Here is a 22,055-nt window from a genome sequence, read left to right on the forward strand (position 1 = left end):
AATAGGTTTATGTGACTTGAAAGCTACAAATGAAACTGTTTTCTCTGGTACACCTTTGTTGAAAGAGATATTCATAAAATTCAGTTTAATATCCTTGAAAACAATTTGTTAGTTTGCCAAGAAATTAGCATAAAATGTATTTTTATTATTTTTAAGTAAAATGTATTCACATGAACCGTAATCAATATTTTAATATAATAATTTGCTGTTTTTCAGGAGAGACAATGCCATTAGCTGCTTCTAATCACATCCTTCTGAGATTTAGCACAACGAATGGTGCACCTGCCAAGGGATTTCATTTTGTTTACCAAGGTAAAGGAACATTTCTCCTATAACATTCTGAACAGTTTGATATTCAACAGTATAATATATAGGACTATATTTTAGTAGCATTGGCAAAGGCTTTATTGCCTTGATTTCAGCATAGCCAATGTTTGTATTATAGATTTAACCCCATAGTGACCAAGACAATTTTAACCTTAATGACCTAGCCAAATTTTACATTTCTGTCCAGTGTCACTTCATGAGGTAATAGATTTAACTCTGGAATGCTTCAACGGATACCACTGATTCAGAGATTATGTTTTCATGTCATATTATACTTCATGATTTCTTTGAATGGAAATCTGGTGAAAATTTTGAAAATTTCACAATTTTTAAACTTTTAATTGTTATGCCCTTAAGAAGAGATATGAGACACTAAATGATTAATAAATAACATTTTCCCACATGTCTACTTTACATCAGTACAATTTTGGAAACATAACTGATATGGTTAGGAAGCTATAAGAGTTAAAAGGTGACCAGAGATTTCTCACTTTTCCAACAAAATTTACAAAACCTTTTTTTAGGGACAACATCACATTTGAAGTAATTTTGAGGGATCTTTGTGACAGAAAATACCCCAAAGTGACATCATTCCAAAAACTTCACACTTCAAGGTGCTCAAAACCACATTCAAAAAGTTTATTAGCCCTTCAGATGCTCCACAGAAACTGAAACAATGTGGAAGGAAAAAATGAACATATCATTTTTTTCACAAAAAATGTACTTTACACCCAAACTTTTTTATTTTCACTGGCATAATAGGAGAAAATAGACCACAAAATTTGTTGTGCAGTTTATCCTGAACACGCTAATACCTTATTTGTGGGACACAAAGCAGGGCTCGGAAGGGCAGCATCGCCATTTGATTTTTCGATGTAAAATTTGCTGGAATTATTAGCAGACTCCATGTCGCGTTCGGAGAGACCCATATGTGCCTAAAAAGTGAAAACCTCCCACAAGTGACCCCATTTTGGAAACCTCACCCCTCAAGGATTTTATCCAGGGCTATAGTGAACATTTTAAAGGCACAGGTACAACACAGAATTTGATAACATTAGGTCGTCAAATTTAATATGTCATCATTAGTGTTGAGCGCAAATGATCTCTACTCCAGTTTGCATCAGGTGCTCGGATATGCATCGAATATTATGGGTGCCTGCCCCACATGTTTAAAGCTGTTAGACACCACCAAACAACCATGAGGTGATCCAAGATACTCCGTGTATACCCTAGCACCCGCTGCAACCTTGAGCACTTGCATTCAAAACTAGCCCATCATATCATAATTTTTATTTTTTACTTTTGAAAAAAAAGCAATTCTAACCCCAGTGCTAACCTACCACTAATGCTAACCCCAACTCTAACCCTAACAGACCCCTAACATAGCCACAACCCCAACCTTAACTCCAACTCAAACTCTTCCCTACCCTAAGCCAAACTTGAAAGAATGGAAAAAAATAAAATAAAAAGTATTTTATCATTGTTATCTAACTTAGGGCGTGACAAATGGGGTCTAATTTACTATTTTTTATTTTGATTACTGTGATATGGTCTATCACACTTATCAAAAGGAACCAAAAGGAAAAATGTCCTATTGTTGCCGGGTACAGGCTGGCAGATCTTGGTGGATGCACTGCGCATACGCTTGCCACTGTTTTCCAGAAAGATGATGCCGGGTGAGGGACATATCAGGAAGTACCTGGGGTTCTCTGGGGGCATAATTTCTCTGTATTCTGACATGTATATCATGTCAGAAGAGAGATAAATCATTGAAACAGCTGGCATACTTTTTTTGTGATCAGACACTGGAAAATCCGCCCCTGAGCATGATCTCTGGGGTCTCAGCTATCCCTGGTAGCCGAGACCTTGGAGATTTTCCAACTCTGAGGGGCGCTACAGCCTTATTCACGATCACCATTTTAAAACAGCCAAGAGGGAATAAATGGCCTTAGTGGCCACCATTTTATTGCATATCAGTAGTTTCTAAGGGATTAGAGCTGAAAAATCGCATTGAGCAAAAATAACAGTTTCACATGCTGCAAGAACATGTATTCTCCCCAGTGATTTTCTTTGTTCTTCTTGGCTTTCTCAAGCATTGAATAGTTATTCTACAATATAATCTTCTGATCTTCAACTTAAATTAGATTTCTCAGAAGGGTGTATTGGTTAGAGTACCGAGGCCTCCACCGATGTAATAAAAGAGCTAAATAAGTGCGTTGCCACCTCTCTTTTACTGTGATATTATGGAGAGCATTTCTTCTGGGTTAGATGATTTGGACATGAAGATTCTGTGCTCCAATACATTGGATTTTCAATTAATGCTAGCTGCAACCATCTTTCTTATAAAAAGCAAACCAAGTCACAACACTACACAGTATAAATCCTAAGAAATTTATCATTCCTAATTATCAATGTATTAGGCCTACAGCCTAATACATTGACAGTCTTACACTGGTTAGGGGCAATTGTGTGAGCTTATTTAAAAAGCTCTACCAGATCATTTTGTATGAAGATATCTAAACAGCCACAGACATAAGATGTCTGCTTGTGTTGTTTGTTTGGCCCTATTTAGCAAATTACATCCTTAATATCACATTTTTAAGAATAATCTAGTGTACCGGCCAAACTGGTTGGAAAGAACATCATCAACTTTTAGCTTTACTCCGCTTTTTTTTTTTAGTTTTTTATATAAATATTGGATTAACTGTGTTAGAATAGCGGCAATTTTTAAAGCCCCTCTATTTTCACAGGCACAAATGTAATTTGATGATTAATTATACTTTAACAGCTTCATAGTCCATGTGGGCTGTTAATTAATTTCAAGTCATCATTGATATTAAATAGATTGTCTGGAATAGATATTTGGAAAACACCCATTGAGTCAAAATCATCACTACACCTGTAGATAAATTCCCAGAAGGATGTAATTTCCAAAACTGGGTCACTTGAGGGGTAATTCTGCTGTTCTGAGCTTACGGGTTCTGTATATGGGGTCCATAAACTATTCTGTGCTCCAGGAGTCAAATAGCACTCCTTTCCTCGCGAGTTTCACCATGTAGTGCTGTACAGGCACAGATGGGGTATTACGACATTCAGCAAAAATTTTGTAACAAATGGTAATGCCATTTTTACCAATTTCCCCATAAGAAAATGCAAAATCTGAGGCTAAAACAAAATTTTTGTGGTAATAATGTGATTATTTTTTCCTTCACCATCCAGTGTTATAAGGTTCTGTGACACGTGTGTTGTCAATATGATCACTGCACCCTCAGATAAATTCATTGAGGAGTATAGTTTGTAAAATGAGGTCACCTTTGAGATGATCCTGCTGTTCTGGCACTTCAGTGGCATTATGACATGGCAACCGCAAACCATAACAGCAAAATCTCCACTATTATATGGCGCTCCTTTCTGTGACCACATACCGGGTATTGGTGTACACAAGAGAAATTAATCAACAAGTTTTACTACTAGTTTTACCTTTTTACTCTTGTGAAAGTGAAAAAATTGGTGCTAAAGCAACACTTTTGCTGGAAACATTTTATTTTCATAATTTTATAACTGAAAGTTGTAAAATTCTATGAAGCACCTGCAGGTTCAAGGTGCTCAACACACCTCTAAATAAATTCCTTAATAGGTATAGTTTCCAAAATGTGGTCACGTGTCAGAGTTTTCCAGGCAACTCACAGGCTCTCCAAATTCAACCTAGCGCTCACATACCATTCCATCAAACATAGCTCCTTCCTTTTAGAGCTTGGCAGTGTGACAAAACAGTAGTTTCCCCTGACACATGGGTATCTCTGAATTTGCAAAACACATATTAAGGTCCATTTTCTACTGTTACGCTTGTGAAAATGAAAAAAAATTGGGGCCGATGCAACATTTTTGGGGGATTTTCAACTGTTTAAGGACAACATGGGCTCTGCAAATACAATATGGCATCCACTATCTGTTTCAGTCAATTTTGTGCTTCAAAAGTCAAATGGTGCTCATTCTCTTTGAAGTCCTGCCATGTGATTAAATAGCAGTTTTCCACAATATATGGCATATCATTGTACTCAGGAGAAATTGCACAACAAATTTCTGGGTCCATTCCTTCCTTCCTTCCTTTGTGAAAATGAATTTTTTTGCTAAATCAACACTCTTTGGGAAAATTTAATATTTTTTCATTACACACTGCTATAATTTCTGTGAAGCACCTAAAGGGTTAATAAACTACTTGAATGTCATTTTAAGCACTTTGAGGGGAGCATTTTTTTAAATGGTGTGATTTTGGGGTATTTTCTGCCACGTAGGTCCCTCAAAGTCATTGCAAATGAGATTTTCTCCCTAAAAAAATGGTTTTCTTAATTTTGGTTGAAAATTATGAAATTGCTAATAAACTTTTAAACCTTGTAACTTCCTAACAAAAAAAATATGTTTAAAAATTGTTTACCCTTTCATGCTGCAACCCTTTTTCATTTTTGTACTGCTGTTTTTCGCTCTCCTTCTTCCTAGAGCCATAACTTTTTTATTTTTCAGTCAATATGCTATGTGAGGGCTTGTGTTTGGCGGGATGAGTTGTACTTTTGAACAACACCAATGGTTTTACCATGTTGAGTACAAACAGGAAAAAACTTCCAAGTGCGACAAAATTGCAATAAAAGTAAAATTCCACAACTGTTTTTTGGATTTTCTTTACCATGTTCACCAAATGCTAAAACTGTTATTACGATTCTTCAGGTCATTATGAGTTCATAGATACCAAACATTTATAGGTTGTTTTTTATTTAAATGGTGAAAAAGAATCCAAAGTTTGTTTAAAAAAAAATTGCATCATTTTACGAGACCTTTAGCGCCTCCATGTTTCATGATCTGGGGCTGGGTGATGGTTTATTTTTTGCATGCCGAGCTGACATTTTTAGTGATACCATTTTAGTGTGGAGGATACGATCTTTTGATCGCCCATTATTGCATTTTAATACAATGTTGTGGCAACCAAAAAAAACAAAAAAAGTAATTCAGGCATTTTGACTTTTCTTTGCTACGCCATTTACCGATCGTTTTGAACAGCTGACATGTGTCGAGAAAGATGTGGGCTCTGCGCCGCAGCCCACAATAAAGGAAGGGACACGACATGCAAAGTAATTAAACAGCACATGTCATGAAGGGGTTAAGTAGACATGTGGGAAGTTTTATTTATTAACTATTTTGTGTGATATAACTGGTTTAAGGGCATAAAAATTAAAAGTTTTAAAATTGCGAATTTTTCAAAAATTTCTGATAGTTTCACAAATAAGCACAAAAAATATCAACCTAGTTTTATCACTACCATAGAGTAGAGTACATTATGCACAAAAAAAATCTAAGAATCACTGGGATACATTAAACCATTCCAGAGTTACTATCTTGCAAAGTGACGCTAGTCACTAAAGAGGAAGGAACTAAAGAGGAACTTTCATTAAATGTTTCATGTTGAACTGAACACATGGATGAATTAATGATTGTTTAGTCCAAGTGGGTGGTATCACGTGTTTCTCAACGCAAGCAACAAATAGCCAGGTCTTTCACTGTCTGTGGATGGATACCATGTTTTGGCATAGGTGGTTTTCCTTTATGGATGCTGCCCTTCCCGTGGTTGTTCCTTCCCGGTGAAAGACCTGGCTATTTATTGCTTGCGTTGAGAAACATGTGATGGTGTCTCTGCGGCATTTCTACATGCATTTGCATTTTTCCCATAAGGTATGGGTCAGTGTTCTGGAATCTGGATCACTGCGTTGAGAAACACGTGATGGTGTCTCCGCGGTGTTGGATGATTTGATCTCCCCGAGGTCATTCATCCTTATGTTCATAGTATATATGTGCAAAAGTGCATTCATTTGCTGTGGTCACAGGCCAGGTGTCTTCTAATAATAATATTGTGCTCATTGGCCCTGCTGCATAGTAACAAAAAAGAAGGATGGGAGATATATCAAATAATTTTCTCATCACAACTGTTAAGCAAATGGTCTGTCATTTGACATTTTATAAGCAAACATATCTATAAAGAGAATAAAAAGACAAAACAATCCATAATGCAAAAATCTTTCATGAAGTGGAGTTGGTGAAGTCTAAAAGAAAGAAAGGTCATACAGTGGCATGCAAAATTAATCACCCCCAATGGCTATTTACCTGTTTTGCGACATTACAACCTGTGTTTAAATATTATTGTAATGCAATTTTTCTGATGCATCAGCTCTAAATATTTGTTAAAGTGAAAACAATATAGATATAAATTAAATTTATAGGATCAAATAACAAAAAATTGACATGTGCATATGCATTCACCCTTTTTGCTATGATGTCCCTAAACATTTCTGGTGCAAGCAATTACGCTCATAAATCACATTCTTAGTGAAAGGAAGTTCACCTGTGTACAATCTAAGTGCCACATGGTCATCATTATATACACACCTTTTCTGAAAAGCCAAGGCGGTTCCAACACCATTAAGCAAGAGTCACCACTAACCAAAGAACACCATGAAGGCCAAAGAGATCTCCAAACAAGTCCTGGACTAAGTTGTTGAGTAGTACAAGTCAGGATTAGAGATGGGTGAACCCGAACAGTAAAGTTTGGCATCCATATCGAACACTTACTGTTCGGGCACAAACACTGAACACGGACTTCATCAGGAAATCCATGTTACTGTTCAGGTTCTGCTGCCCAAACACCAGGTGTTTGTCATGCTGTCATGTTCATGGTAGTGCCGCAAACATAATTTTTGATCTGTGGTGAAATCATCCCCGCCGGTCAGAGAGACGCAGTTTTCACGCTGTCAAAAGATAGTGTGAGCGCTCAGCTGTGATTAGAGGTATAAAGTTTACCTTCAGTCACTGGTGTCAGTGGATGAGACTACTGCTCCCATCATCCAACACTTGCTGCCACTAATAACAGCAAGAGCAGGGGCGGCTGATGGATGTTTTCATTAGACAGCTCCTGTGCTGCAAATAAATAATTTAAAAAGTGTGGCTTGTCTTGTATTCTTTTTTTCTTACTTTGCTTTAAATTTTTTGTACATACAGAAAGTTTCAATATTAGAAATATGACCATACTGTTTGAGTTCACCTTGTCTGGTGATATGTCTCTTAATAAGTTTGACTCATTTTTAAGCTGCTATGCACTACCTCAACAAATGTACCCACATTAGGGACTGGGATGCATTAATGTCTGAATTAAGGCAAATTTGTGATGGAAATTCTGATAATTTTGCCAGCTATGCTTTTCCATGCCTCCTCCCCCACAAAGCTGAAAACATCTCCTTGTCATTATTATCATTATTATCATAGCTAAAATTAAGATTATTGTTGTTGTAAATATTTTTGGATTTTTTCATTGGATGAAAGTAGACCCCACACATAAATGGTCTCATAGTGCTTTACTGTTGGCATGATGCAGTACTAATGGTAGCCCTCATTTTTTTTCTGGACATTCATTCTTCCAGATTTACAGTCTGATGGGGCTTCATCCCCCAGTTTTACGCCAATCACTGTACTTCAAGCAAAGCTATTTTCTCTGATGAAGCTCCCTTCAGACTGTTTGGAACATCTGGAAGACTTATTAGAGAAGAAACGGTGAGTACCACGACTCCTACAGTGAAGGAAATAATTATTCGATCCCTTGCTGATTTTGTAAGTTCGCCCACTCACAAAGACATGAACAGGCTATAATTTTAAGGGTAAGTTAATTATAACACTGAGAGATAGAATATCAAAAATAAAATCCACAAAAATAACATTGTATAAATTATACAAATTGATTTGTATTTTGAAGTGAGAAATAAGTATTTGATCCCCTACCAACCATTATGAGTTCTGGGTCCTACAGACCAGTTAGAAGCTCCCAATAAACCTGCATTGTTACCTGCATTAAAGACAACTATCTTACATAGTCACCTTTATAAAAGACTCATGTCCACAGACTTAATTAATCAGACAAACTAACCTCTACAACATGGCCAAGACCAAAGAGCTTTCTAAGGATGTCAGGCACAAGATCACAGGCCTGCATAAAGCTGGTATGGGCTACAAAACCATATGTAAGGTGCTGGGTGAGACAGAGACAATGGTTGGTTCAATAGTAAGAAAATGGAAAAAATACAAAATGACTGTCAATTGACATTGATCTGGGGACCCATGCAAAATCTCACCTCATGGGGTATCCTTGCTCATGAGGAAGGTGAGAGATCTAACCTAAAACTACCCGGGGGAACTTGTTAATGATCTTAAGGCAGCTGAGACCACAGTCACCAAGAAAATCATTGCTTGCACATTACACTGTAAGGTTTAAAATCCTGCAGTGCCCTCAGGCCCCCCTGCTCAAAAAGGCACATGTGCAGGCCCATCTGTAGCTTGCCAATGAACACCTGGATGATTCTGTGAGTGGTCAGACGAAATGAAAATTGAGCTCTTTGGCATTAAATGAACTCACCGTGTTTGGAGGAAGAGAAGTGCTGCCTATGACCCAAAGAACACCATCCCCACTGTCAAGCATGGAGGTGGAAACATTATGTTTTGGGGGTGTATCTCTACTAAGGGCACAGGACTACTTCACAACATCAGTGGGAGAATAGATATAGCCATGTACCGTAAAATCCTGAGTGACAACCTCCTTCCCTATGCCAGGACAGTAAAAATGGGTCATGGCTGGGTCTTCCGGCAAGTCAATGACCCAAAACATACAGCCAAGGAACCCAAGGAGTGGCTCAAAAATAAGCACATTAAGGTCATGGAATGGCCTAGCCAGTCTCCATATTTTAATCCCATAGAAAACTTATGGAGGGAGTAGAATCTCCGAGTTGCCAAGCGACAGCCTCAAAATCTTAATTATTTAGGGATGATCTGCAAAGAAGAGTGGGTCAAAATTCCTCCTGACATGTGTGCAAACCACATCATCAACTGCCAAAAATGTTTGACTGCTGTGCTTGCCACCAAATGTTTTGCCACCAAGTACTAAGTCTTGTTTGCCAGAGGAATCAAATACTTGTTTTTAGCACAAAATGCAAATACATTTATATAATTTATACAATGTGATTTTCTGGATTTAATTTTTGATATTATATCTCTCAATGTTAAAAATTAACCTACCCTTAAAATTAAAGACTGTTCATGTCTTTGTCAGTGGGCAAACTTACAAAATCAGCAAGGGATCAAATACTTATTTCATTCACTGCATATCATGCCAACAGTAAAGCATCGTGAGAACGTTCATGTGTGGAGTTGCTTTTCATCGAAAGTAGTGGGTTCATTCACAATTATGCCTAAGAACATTGCCATGAAAAAAGAATGGTACCTAAACAACATCATCCAAGATTAACTTCTCCCAATGATGCAGCAGCAATTTGGTTAAGATCAATGCTACTTTCAGCATGAGGGAGCACCATGTCAAAAGGTAAAAATTATAAAGTTGCTCAGCAAATTAAAACTTTACATGTTTGGTTCATGGCTAGGAAACTCCTGAAATCTCAGCCCATTGACAACCTATGATCAATCCTCAAAAAATCAGATGGACAGACAAAAACACAGTGATTTCTGATGCACTCTAAGTACTGATTAAGCCATCAATCAGGATTTGAGTCACAAGATAATATCCAGCATTCCAGGGAGAATTGCAGAATTATTTTATCCATTTTTCTGTCATATTTATCTTGTAACATTATAAGTGAAGGGTCTTCTTTAGAAATCAGACAGTTTCACCATCAATGTGCCCACTCTGCAAAGGCTTAAAGGGAACCTGTCACCTGAATTTGGCAGGACCGGTTTTAGGTCATATGGGCGGAGTTTTCGGGTGTTTGATTCACCCTTTCCTTCCCCGCTGGCTGCATGCTGGCCGCAATATTGGATTGAAGTTAATTTTCTGTCCTCAGTAGTACACACCTGCGCAAGGCAAGATTGCCTTGCGCAGGCGTGTACTACGGAGGACAAAGAATGAACTTCAATCCAATATTGCAGCCAGGATGCAGCCAGCGGGTAAGGAAAGGGTGAATCAAACACCCAAAAACTCCGCCCATATGACCGAAAACCGGTTCCGCCAAATTCAGGTGACAGGTTCCCTTTAAGGAAGCAGAGCTGCAAGCATAGAACCTCATAAAGCAGCACAAAAAGGTCAATCAGAATTGTGCCTCATGGGTAGAGATTGTTGGAATATGATAATTTTAAAGAGATCTTTAAAACCAAGGGCACCTAAAACTAAAGATTTTATACTTAACAGCTCTATTGGGACTGTATTAGGGATCTACATGGCATGAGCGTGGTCCCTTTGGATAGATCTGTTGTGGTATGAAATTCACTTTTTATTTGAAGTTCATAAACATTACTTAGCCAAACTTTTTTTTTTAAATAAATGATTACAAAAGGTAGAATGCATTATGCATTTTCACAATGAATTCAATTAGAAGAATGTTCTTTGGCTTGGGTTGCTGAGAACAGCATCTGCTTTCTGAATAAACACACTAATCTCACCTGCAAAACCAATCATTTTATTTATCACTCTATATTCCTGGTTGACCTTATTCTCTGTTCACTTTCCACTGGGTTGATTTCAATTTTGTTTCACAGCAGTGTAAAACACTTACTAAAGGATGGAAAATAATTACAGGGGAAACAGAATTCCTATTTAACAATGACCCAGGTTTATATTTAGCAGGCGTTTTGTATAAGACTAAAGAAATAAAGAAATCTTTATTTTGTATCATTGCTGTCCAAAATGTAATGAGGATTAATCAGATTAGAAAATTAGCTAATAGTGCTAACACAAGGCAATTAGAGAGACAATGGGCAAATGCATTTGTCTAAATTGCTTTTTCGAGAATTTGTAAGCAAGCCGCATAATGGAATCCACAATCAAAATAAGAAAGGTAAACAAATATAAATATCAAATTTAATCAACTTCAAGATGAAAAATACTTTAGTAGGTAATTTAAAAAAATGTCAACTATCATGTAGCTTCATTGCTATAAAAAGAATCAAAGTGACATTCTTTTACATAAAATGCAACTAAACAGTGCTGTACTGCCCAAACATAACTCATTAAGATGTTTGCAAACAGAAATAGCTGAAAGGTAATTTCTCAATTACATAAGCGCTAGAAATGAGAAACTCTGCTGAGACTCAAATTCAGCTGTGGGGGTGGTGGAACCTGTGAGCAGAGAGGCAAGTGCAATTATTATTATTATTATTATTTTGTTTTATTGTTTGCCTTGTCCTCCAAGGTTTATTAAAACGGCAGCAGCAACTGGAGATATTTTTTTCTTAATTCACTTGAAGCTAATTACAAACTATGCCCACAGACACATAAAAAAGTATTGTTTTTGAAGAAGTCAGAGGACATTATGCAGAGTTGAGTTTACATTTTCCGATCAAAAATGGATGTACCATAGCACTTTTCCAGTTATGTTTTTTATATTATTCATTTTATTTATGTAAAAATTCTTGTTTTTTTTTCTAATACTGGTATTTATACTGTGCTATGTGACCTTAGTGATTGATTCTCCATGTACAGCATACACTTAAGAGCAGGGGTGTCAAACTGCATTCCTCGAGGGCTGCAAACAGGTCATGTTTTCAGGATTTCCTTGTACTGCACAGGTGATAATTTAATCACCAACTCATTATTTGTGTAGGTGATTAAATTATCACCTGTGCAGTACAAGGAAATCCTGAAAACATGACCTGTTTGCAGCCCTCGAGGAATGCAGTTTGACACCCCTGCTGAAGAGAACACACAGTAAAAACAACACTTGTAACGGAGGCCTAGGATGTATTTTAAATGGGATTCCATCCCACAGTGATGGCCTACTGGAAATCTATAAGATTGCTGTTGATCCTGAGAATGAAGGATATGGATAATCCATAGTTGACTGCTTCCCCTTAACAGGTGCTCAGCACCTTTGAAGCCCATCAACATATATTGATGTCATATCCTAGTGAAATGTCAATATTTTATAAACTAAAAAAACTGCATTAAGAAAAATGGTATGATTCACTATTTTGCTAGCCCAGAACATCTTTGAAAAACTCAACTAAGTTACTCTATTTGTGCACCATACTTAAAAGGGTACTCTCATCTCCAAAATACTATCCCAATATGGAGTATGTGTAATAATAATAATATTAGCAAATATGTCCAATTATACATGTAGCTTTTTTCACTATGTCGGTTTCCTCATATGCAGGGCATTGCAGGACCTTAGATATCCATGCCTACATTCACTGATGACGTCAGTTAGTTAGCTAGTTGATAATGGATAAAAATAAAGATTGATTATATTGTAGCAATTTACAATTTCTGCACATTATCTCTATTGAGTGTATCAATTTTCTAGCCCAGCAGAGATACAATATTTTCACCATGGTATCTCTTCATTTTCAGGGTGTTTCTCACTTTTTTTCCTATCTTGTTTTTTTTTTAGGTAGCTAGGGCTAAAAATAAAAATTTAAATTAGTGTCTATCTATTCACAGCAAGAAAAATGTTAATCCAGACAAAAGCTTTAGTTGTTAACCAATAATAATTACCGTATATACTCGAGTATAAGCCGACCCGAGTATAAGCCGACCCCCCTAATTTTGCCACAAAAAACTGGGAAAACTTATTGACTCGAGTATAAGCCTAGGGTAGAAAATGCAGCATTTACCGGTGAATTTCAAAAATAAAAATAGATGCTTCATACCGTTCATTATTGCCCCATAGATGCTCCATATACAACTGTGCTATATAGAATGCTCTGCACCGTTGATTATGGCCCCATAGATGCTCCTTATAATGCTGTGCCATATATGCTCTGCACCTTTGATTATGGCCCCATAGGTGCTCCTTATAATGCTGTGCCCCATATATGCTCTGCACCTTTATGGCCCCATAGGTGCTCCTTATAATGCTGTGCCCCATATATGCTCTGCACCTTTATGGCCCCATAGGTGCTCCTTATTATGCTGTGCCCCATATATGCTCTGCACCTTTATGGCCCCATAGATGCTCCTTATAATGCTGTGCCCCTTATATGCTCTGCACCTTTATGGCCCCATAGGTGCTCCTTATAATGCTGTGCCCCATATATGCTCTGCACCTTTATGGCCCCATAGGTGCTCCTTATAATGCTGTGCCCCATATATGCTCTGCACCTTTATGGCCCCATAGGTGCTCCTTATAATGCTGTGCCCCATATATGCTCTGCACCTTTATGGCCCCATAGGTGCTCCTTATAATGCTGTGCCCCTTATATGCTCTGCACCTTTATGGCCCCATAGGTGCTCCTTAGAATGCTGCTGGTGCTGCCATAAAAAAAATAAATCACATACTCACCTCTCTTCTCAGGACGCCGGCGCTTTCAATAATTACCTGCTCCTCTGCGGCTCCGTCTCCAGCACTGACGCTCAGCAGAGGGCGCGCACTGACTACGTCACAGCGCCCTCTAACCTGAGCGTCACTGCTAGAGGACGCTGCAGACGGAGCCGGAGCGAGGAGCAGGTAATTATAGCGCTGCGCTCCCCTTACCTGCTGCGGCACGGTCCCTGCAGTCCCTGGCTTCTCCGGCGCTGCAGCTTCTTCCTGTAATTGAGCGGTCACATGGCACCGATCATTTACAGCAATGAATATGCGGCTCCTCCCCTATGGGGGTGGAGCTGCCTATTCATTTCTGTAATGAGCGGTGCCATGTGACCGCTCAGTGCAGGAAGAATCTGCAGCGCCGGAGAAGCCAGGGACTGCAGGGACCGCGCCGCAGCAGGTAAGTATAACTACACAGCCCCCGCTCCTCCTCCCCTGCCGACACCCGGGTATATGACTCGAGTATAAGCAGAGAGGGGGACTTTCAGCCCAAAAAAATGGGCTGAAAATCTCGGCTTATACTCGAGTGTATACGGTAAGTCTAAACACGTTCTTGCCTACCGTTACATGAAAATATCAATTGAACAGATTAATATCTACAGAAAAATATATTTCTACAACACTCTGGATCCAAATTCATATACTGCATGTTTTCTTTAAACAAAAAAAAGGCAACTTTTATCTTTATTGTAAGTGTAGCTGAGCAATCGCTTTAATATCTCCATTGCTGTGCCGTTGATTGAAACAAAATTGCAGCACAGACTGCAATTTTAGGTCCCAATGGAAATTTTTTTAACAGAAGATTTTGGAAGACACAGGAAGAAAAAATGTTTATTCTAAGCTTGAACTTCTGCCATCGAGCACACCAGGTGAATATTCCCACTGTAAAACACAAGAAAGGAATAGAGAAGAAAGATGCTAACACTAGATACAACTGATAAACAGTTATGTCCATAAATATTGGAACAGTTCACACACACGGTGTGGGGGCATTATAACATAGAACCAGACCCCAATCAGAGAACAATAAAACATTCACACTCCTTATCTATGAACTGTTCCAATATTTATGGACATAACTGTTTATCACTCACATAATAGTAGTTCTGTTTCACGTCACCTGTCTTATCTGTGGCAATATTTCTGTGCTATGTTGTGCATAAATATGTGATTCTTCAGAATTTCTATTAGTCTATGCCTGATGAGGGGACCTGAGTAGTCTCGAAAGCTTGCATTTGGTACCATATTTTCAGTTAGCCATTAAAAGGTATCAACCACTGAGGACTCTCAATTCTAAATATTATTGGTTAATTAAAGACAGCATAAACCAAGCCTTGGAAAGTAAACACGCCCCTCTGGGCAAAACAGTACAACAAAGAGGCAAAAAGAAACACAGTCCTTTTCCTAATGGGGATCAGCCTGCTAACAGGCAGTAATGTCCACAGTGCAGATTAGCACACACTTTCCTGGAGTGCTCTCCAGGCACATCCTCAACACTGGAAGCTTTGGCATTCAGCCATTTAAGCCCAGACCTTGTGACACCTCTATCATGTGACTGATCACAAGACTCTGACATCACACAAATACTGTAAGGACACAGCAGGTGGAAATACGTGCACCTCCTCCCACCCACCCTATGGAGGTCCACTAAAACCAGCCCACCATATAAGTTTATATAAACTGTCCCAACACGTAGTGTGCTGGATGAAACTATTCTGGTTTTACATCACTGACACCATCATGCGCAATGACACGTAACTCCCCACCATCACTTCACCAGTGACTCTGTCACAACACATTATATACTTTGCATACCTTGGATTGTTGTGTTCATTTCACTCAGTACTCTGAAGCATTCCACAGATGCTACTTTAGTCTTTTACCTCTGGTAATTTATCTGTCCATGCACCAGTGCATCCCATGGTCCCATCTAATACTCTAATCTGTTACTTTTTTGCATGTATAGTGTTTCTATTTTTTATCATCCTTGCACCTGTTCAAAGTCTTTTTCACTGTCATTATTCATTCACATTTGAACCATTTCCATCAATGGATTAACTATGGACTGTCAACTGCTAGAAAGACTGAGAGCAAGGGGTAGGATTTATGAGACTTTATATTATACTAGATGGCAGCCCGATTCTAAAGAATCGGGAGTCTAGAATCCATATATACTTTATTTATTCAAATGTAAGAATAATACAATTAATAAATAATAGTAAGAAAGAACAAAAAATGGCTGCACTCACCAGCTCTTGACAATTCTTGTTATTTAAGGTACAGTTACACAGGATCCATGAACATGCTTATGAGGGGAGGGATGAAAGACATCAGACGACAACTTTGCGTGTTGTGGCAAATGCCACAACAACGGTTCTTTGCTTAAGAACAATAATGTAAATAATAAATAATATGTATCAATAACTATGTATATTGGTATGTTCTATGACATTTTAAAATATTTCATTATTATGTGGAAAGGCTCTTAGTACCCATACTGGCGCATACTTGTGTGCCCATCAGGTATTTTCACAGTAATTTTACATCTGATGGGTTGGTATGAAACGTTTTTAATCATTTCTTGGGCTTAGCTAAGCCTTCATTTTAAATAATTCTAATAGGTACAACAGAAATAAAAGCCTTTTTGTGTACCCAAATTTTTTGTGTTTATTTTTACAGAAGTGTAAAATTTAAGAAATCAACATTCATAGTACACCGATGGGCTAATATAAGCATGCCCATCAACCACATCACGGTAGCCTTTGAACTGATGGGTCCTAACTAACTGATTCCTATTTCTTAATACTCAGACCTCTTTCACATCTGCATGTTTCTGATATTTGCAGAAGTAATGTTAAAAACAATACAACTTCCACACTTGGCACCAAAGAACTGACCTACAACACACTTTCAGCAAGTGCCATGCAATGTAGATGAAGCTTGGAGTTAACTTGCAGTAAATGCAGCAAACGCGGCTTCGGCAATTGCATTAAATGCAGCCACAACAAAAACACTGGTAAGTGGAGATTTTGTGGCGAAAACAGCAGAAACCACATGTGCCGCACCTGCCGCAAGTGAAGTACAAATTCCGTATACATTGCATGCAACTTACAGCAAGAGTGGCGTGGGTCAGCCCTTAGGCAGGAAGTGCAGAAATAGCCTTTTTTCCACCATAAATTCTCCAAATAGCAGAAAAATGTTGATGTGAAAGCAAAATCTCTATTCTTTCCCTATCTATCTAAAAATGTACCTATCTATATATCTATTTCTATGTACAGAACACACCTGAAGATAGAGATGTGTGTGAACAGCCATCCCACCCGTCTCTTACCTGTTCACAAAAACTTCACCCTTTTTAAAAACAAAATGATATCTCTCAGCAGCTATACTGCTGGAGCTTCAAATACAGGTTCCTATCACCAAATACAGGCATTTGAATGATACACATCTTACATCTTGTACTTAATGTGTGTTCTACTTACCTATAAAAATATGTATTGATATATCATATTTCTAAATTTATGTAGATATGATATAGAGTTATTAACCCTATATGCTAATGAGTACGTATGTTATATACGTATTTCCTACATAAGTACTTAAAATCTATATGTCTATGGCTACACTAATTTTTTTTTATTTTTTTTTTCCTTATCTCTACACATAGAATTTGCCTATTGCTGTCTATGTTATTAGAAAAACTGAATAATGAAAAAAAAGAAAATTAAGTTTAAACTAAAATATTTTTGTACACAATATTACGTGTGAAGACTTTAGTACTATCAGCCAATAATTGTCCTTGAAGTGGTGTATTAACCACTTTAACCCTCACATTGCAACATTGCTTCACCCTGGAAAAAGCAACATACAATTGACCATGGGCAAAAGCAGGTTCTGGTAGATAAATGCCAACTCGATGGAGGGTCTGGCCTTGAGATTTATTTATGGTCATTGCAAATGCGGGCTTGATGGGAAATTGTCTCCGTCTTAATTTAAAAGGTAATCCAGTCTCTGATGGACACAAATCAATTCGTGGAATGAATACCACATTTCCTGCTGCTGACCCACTAATTACTTTAGCCAGTATGATATTGGCATGTAAGGCAGTGACAATGAGCCGCGTACCATTGTAGAGACCTTTGTTCGTGTTCACATTACGTAATAACATGACAATGGTGCCAATTTTAAGTTTCAGCCGATGTGAAGGCATACTAGTTGGTGTTAGTGAATTCAACAACTCAAGTGGGTATTGATCGAGGTCATCAGCTTCATCAGGATCGATGGAATCATCACTGATATATTCATTATAGTCACCTATCAATAAATCCATGACTTGGGAATTGACTTTCTCAACATCCTCATTTTTTGGACATAAAATTGCATGAGATGCAGCTGTATTTATACTTTCGGTGTCATTCACATCAATACAAAGATTATCTCCAAAAATTTCAATTATTAAAGAGCCAGTACATACCATGTCTGGAGGAATTTCAATTACATCATCTCCAAGGTTATGTTCATTAGATAGTTCACCATTTCCCAGTTGAAGCAACCAACTGCTGTAGTGAGGATCAATGGAGCGCATGTTGTTAATAAGTGGCAGGCGAGTAAAATGTTGCCAGTGTTGTGAATATTTTATACAGCTCTCTACAACATCAGTTCTTGTCACATGAGGGTTGACAGGAAGACATTGTCTAAAGTCGCCTCCAAAAACAATCACTTTACCTCCAAACGGTGTTTTTTCTTTGTGAGCTACATTTGTTGTCATGACATCACGTAAAACTCTATCAATGACATGCAATGCATATTTGGATAGCATTGTGCACTCATCAATAATAAAAAGTTTAGTGCTGTGCAAATCTTTTGCTGCATCGGTATCATTCTTAATCCTGGAAACAGATGTTTCATTCACAGGAATTGGAATCCCATAAAGAAAATGAATGGTTCGTCCACCTTGTAGCAAGTTGGCGGCAATTCCAGTAGTGGCAGCAGGTGACACAATGTCTCCTTGTCCTCTTAGCTGATGTAGGAGTAGATGATATAGGTACGTTTTTCCGCTGCCACCAGGACCATCAAGGAAAAAACACTTTGCTGTAGAATTAGTGTCTTCTAAAGCTTGAGTGATAGCATCAAAAGCAAAAAGTTGGTCCTCATTTAGAGTAGCTTTCATTTCAGCAGCTGCTGATAACTCATAATCTTTATCATACTGTGGGAGGAGGTGTTGTTTCTTGACTGGACGTGGCAAATTAAAATCAATATAAGTTTTGCCATGAGCTTTAAGAACATGTTGGACATCTGTCATAGCATAGCCTTCACAATTGACACACTCCAGAGTGTCGGAGTGGTATGCATGGCAGTAGTCTTCTACAAAGTGTTCCTTAAATTCATCCCATAAGTCCCGAGGTTTAGCTGGAGGACCAAAAATACAAATGTAGGCAAACATGTCATGTAGCTCTGCTGGCATGTTGAGAATACTGGCATCAAGTAATGTATTTCTCCACAGACTATCATCAAATAGTAAGCCAAGAGCTAATGCCGCATCTTTGAAGGTTTCATGTGTGACTCCGTGTACAGTTTTTATGCTGGCAAAACTGGTTGCACCTTTGACATGTAACAATAACAATCTTAAATAGTAGCGTTCTTGGTCTTTCACACTGACAGTATACATTTGTCCAATCACAGAACCACCTGCTCGCTTTCTAACTTCCCAAGAACCTTCTTTCCAAACATAGTTTTCGGGAATTTCACGGTATAAATAAATATGAGCATGATGGTCGTTCTGATTAAGCTTGAAGTAGGCCATAAGTGTAGAATTTTGATGGAGCTTTTGTTTGATGTTTCCAATAGAGTCATCCTCATGAAAATAGAGTGGCTGAGAATGCGGTAGATGTACAGCAAGGCGAATGATGCTATGAGATTGTTTATGCATTGAATATGAGAATATTCGCCAAGCTGCCTCTGGTGCACTGACATATCTTGAATCCATGAATTGGTGTGTTTCATCATGTTGGATGTTAGTCTGGCAGATTTCAAGATTGGCTTTATCATGTCCTTTGTAGACGTATTTAAATAAATATTTCACAGCCTGAATGGAACCACAAACTTCGACATTTATATGGCACTTGTATTTTAATAGCAGGAACGGATTATATGGAACCACCCACGAATTATCAATCATGTTAGAATGGTGTTGATAAGATGGGCCAAAGTGTCTGCGGTAAGTAGGATAGGCGTCCTTAGCTATGATGGTTCTTGGTTGCAAATCTTTAGGGAAACCTTTTGTACACTTCCCCAGATCCATACAGGGAGAATTTGGGTTGTGTTCTCCACACGGACCATGAATCATATGTTGGAGAACAATTTTATGGAGCTGAGGGTAGTGGGTAGGATTGGGAATTTCAGCCCACACTGTATTGTCTATGTCCTCCTCAGTCCTTAATTTGGAGTTGCTGTCCAGAATAATCAAAATGTGAGCGTGTGGAAGGCCACGTTTTTGAAATTCAATTACATGAACAATAGCGCAAACTTTCCCAAATAATCCATTGTTAATGTCTTTTAAGAGTGCTTCCAGTTTTATTTTGAAAACACGTGCCACCAAATCAGGTCTATGTTCCACACGCTGCCAAGGTTCCAAATTCTCAGTAATCTCATTCCATTTCGGATTACAGGTCATGGTGATGAATAGATCAGGACGACCATATTTAGTCACAATAGCCATGGCATCCTGGTACCGCTGCTGCATATTCCTGGGACTGCCTTCAAACGAAGATGGTAAAATGACCGTTTTTCCAATGGGGATGCCCTTCTCAATGGATTTTTTCTGGAGATGTTCCTGGAGTACACAATAATCCTCTACTTTCAAATCCTTTTGGTGTTGACGGATATAATTTAGGCGATTTGCCTCGATTTTCACATAAGCATCCACTAAGTACTGCTGAGTGAGTTTGCCACCATTCAGGAGTGGATTAAACTGATTACGGACAGACAGCACATAGCAGTAATATTGCAGTTGTGTAACTCTGCGTGGACTTTGCCCTTGTTGCTTGAGGCCATCATGCCAGCCCTGGTCTCCGTAAGGGAAAAATAAAGGATAGAGTAAAGCATCTAAATTACTGTGTAGAATGCTGACCTGTTGTGTTCTTGGCGCCAAAGGATTTTTGGGGTCCGGTTGTAAATGTATTAAAATATCACGATTAAATGGTGGCTCTCCATTGTCATTTTCAAATACGACAGCAACTTCATTGACAGTTGGATTATTATATCGGCGAGGGTTTTGATTCCGATCTTGTTTAAGGGCCATGATGATATTTGGCATGAGAGTGCCATTAGCTTCAGCTTTAAGATGTTCTTCATGTTCCACATCTCGTAACATTTTGTAGGCATCAACAAAGGGATTCACATTGTCTAACTGAAGAGCAATTATACTCATCAAAGTGGGATGACATTTTTGATTTTGTTCACAGTTTAAACGTTGTTCATTCGCGGTAGCGGTATCCAAAATATACAGTTGGGCATAAACTGGAACTTGATCATCACTGGGATGTAGAGTTCCAGTACGATGATATATTTGTCCATGTATACGGAAACAGTAAGGGCCATGTCCAGGTGGAGGGGATATATTGGCACCCATGGAGGCGAAAGCAAATGAGCTGTTAATACTACGAATATTTTCCATGAGATTCTTACTGAACTCACTCTCCAATGTCAGCAATCGTTTAAAGACCTCGGGATATTAGGGTATAAGTATATGCACTTTACTCTTGTGACAACACAGAGTAAAATTTTTATCTGCTGGTATCTCAGCATTAAAATGTAATGCTTGACAATGTTCACATAAATAGTTCATAGGACCACAGGAGTGTTCTACTATGGTACTGTCATCATTAGTAAAACCTGTAGGATGTTGAGGTACAGGTTGTGATAATGGAGCATTGGAATGTTTCTGTAAGCCAACATATATAAAGCGTGGACCTGGTAGAGGATCTTCACTGTCCACAGATTCAATCACTGAGGAGTTGGAAGGTGTATCGTGGTCAGAGTTTATTAATATGGAGGTGCAAGCGGTTTTTTTGCGCCATTCACGGCGTACACCAGCTGCATTTGGTAATGGTTTGTTTGTTGCCTTAGAAGAGTCAGGTGTGAAGCATGTCTTATAAGCAGACTTAACAGTGTGCAGGCGACGGCGTTTATCATTTGGAGTGTAAGTAGGACAGTGTTTGCGCTTACGTGCAGATTTACCAACGGTTAAAGGAGCTTCAAGCTGCACACATTCTATGAATGGAGACAAAGAAGCTGTATTGTGGGCAGAATCTATGACTGAGGACGTGGAAATATTATGTTTGCAACGTTGAGAGCGTGCAGCAGCAGCTTTATTACTTAATCGATTAG

General features: G+C 38.3%; 1 protein-coding gene across 1 annotated transcript in view; it reads left to right on the forward strand.

Moving 5' to 3' along the window:
* The window catches only part of CSMD1 (CUB and Sushi multiple domains 1), a 3,308,788-nt gene that overhangs the window by 2,770,102 nt on the left and 516,631 nt on the right, over positions 1 to 22,055 (forward strand). The window contains exon 33 of the mRNA XM_069726899.1: positions 217 to 312. Within this exon, the coding sequence (XP_069583000.1) occupies positions 217 to 312 (96 nt within the window). The remainder of the gene's footprint in view (positions 1 to 216; positions 313 to 22,055) is intronic.

Source organism: Ranitomeya imitator, chromosome 5 (assembly GCF_032444005.1).
Source record: "Ranitomeya imitator isolate aRanImi1 chromosome 5, aRanImi1.pri, whole genome shotgun sequence".
Taxonomy (NCBI): domain Eukaryota; kingdom Metazoa; phylum Chordata; class Amphibia; order Anura; family Dendrobatidae; genus Ranitomeya; species Ranitomeya imitator.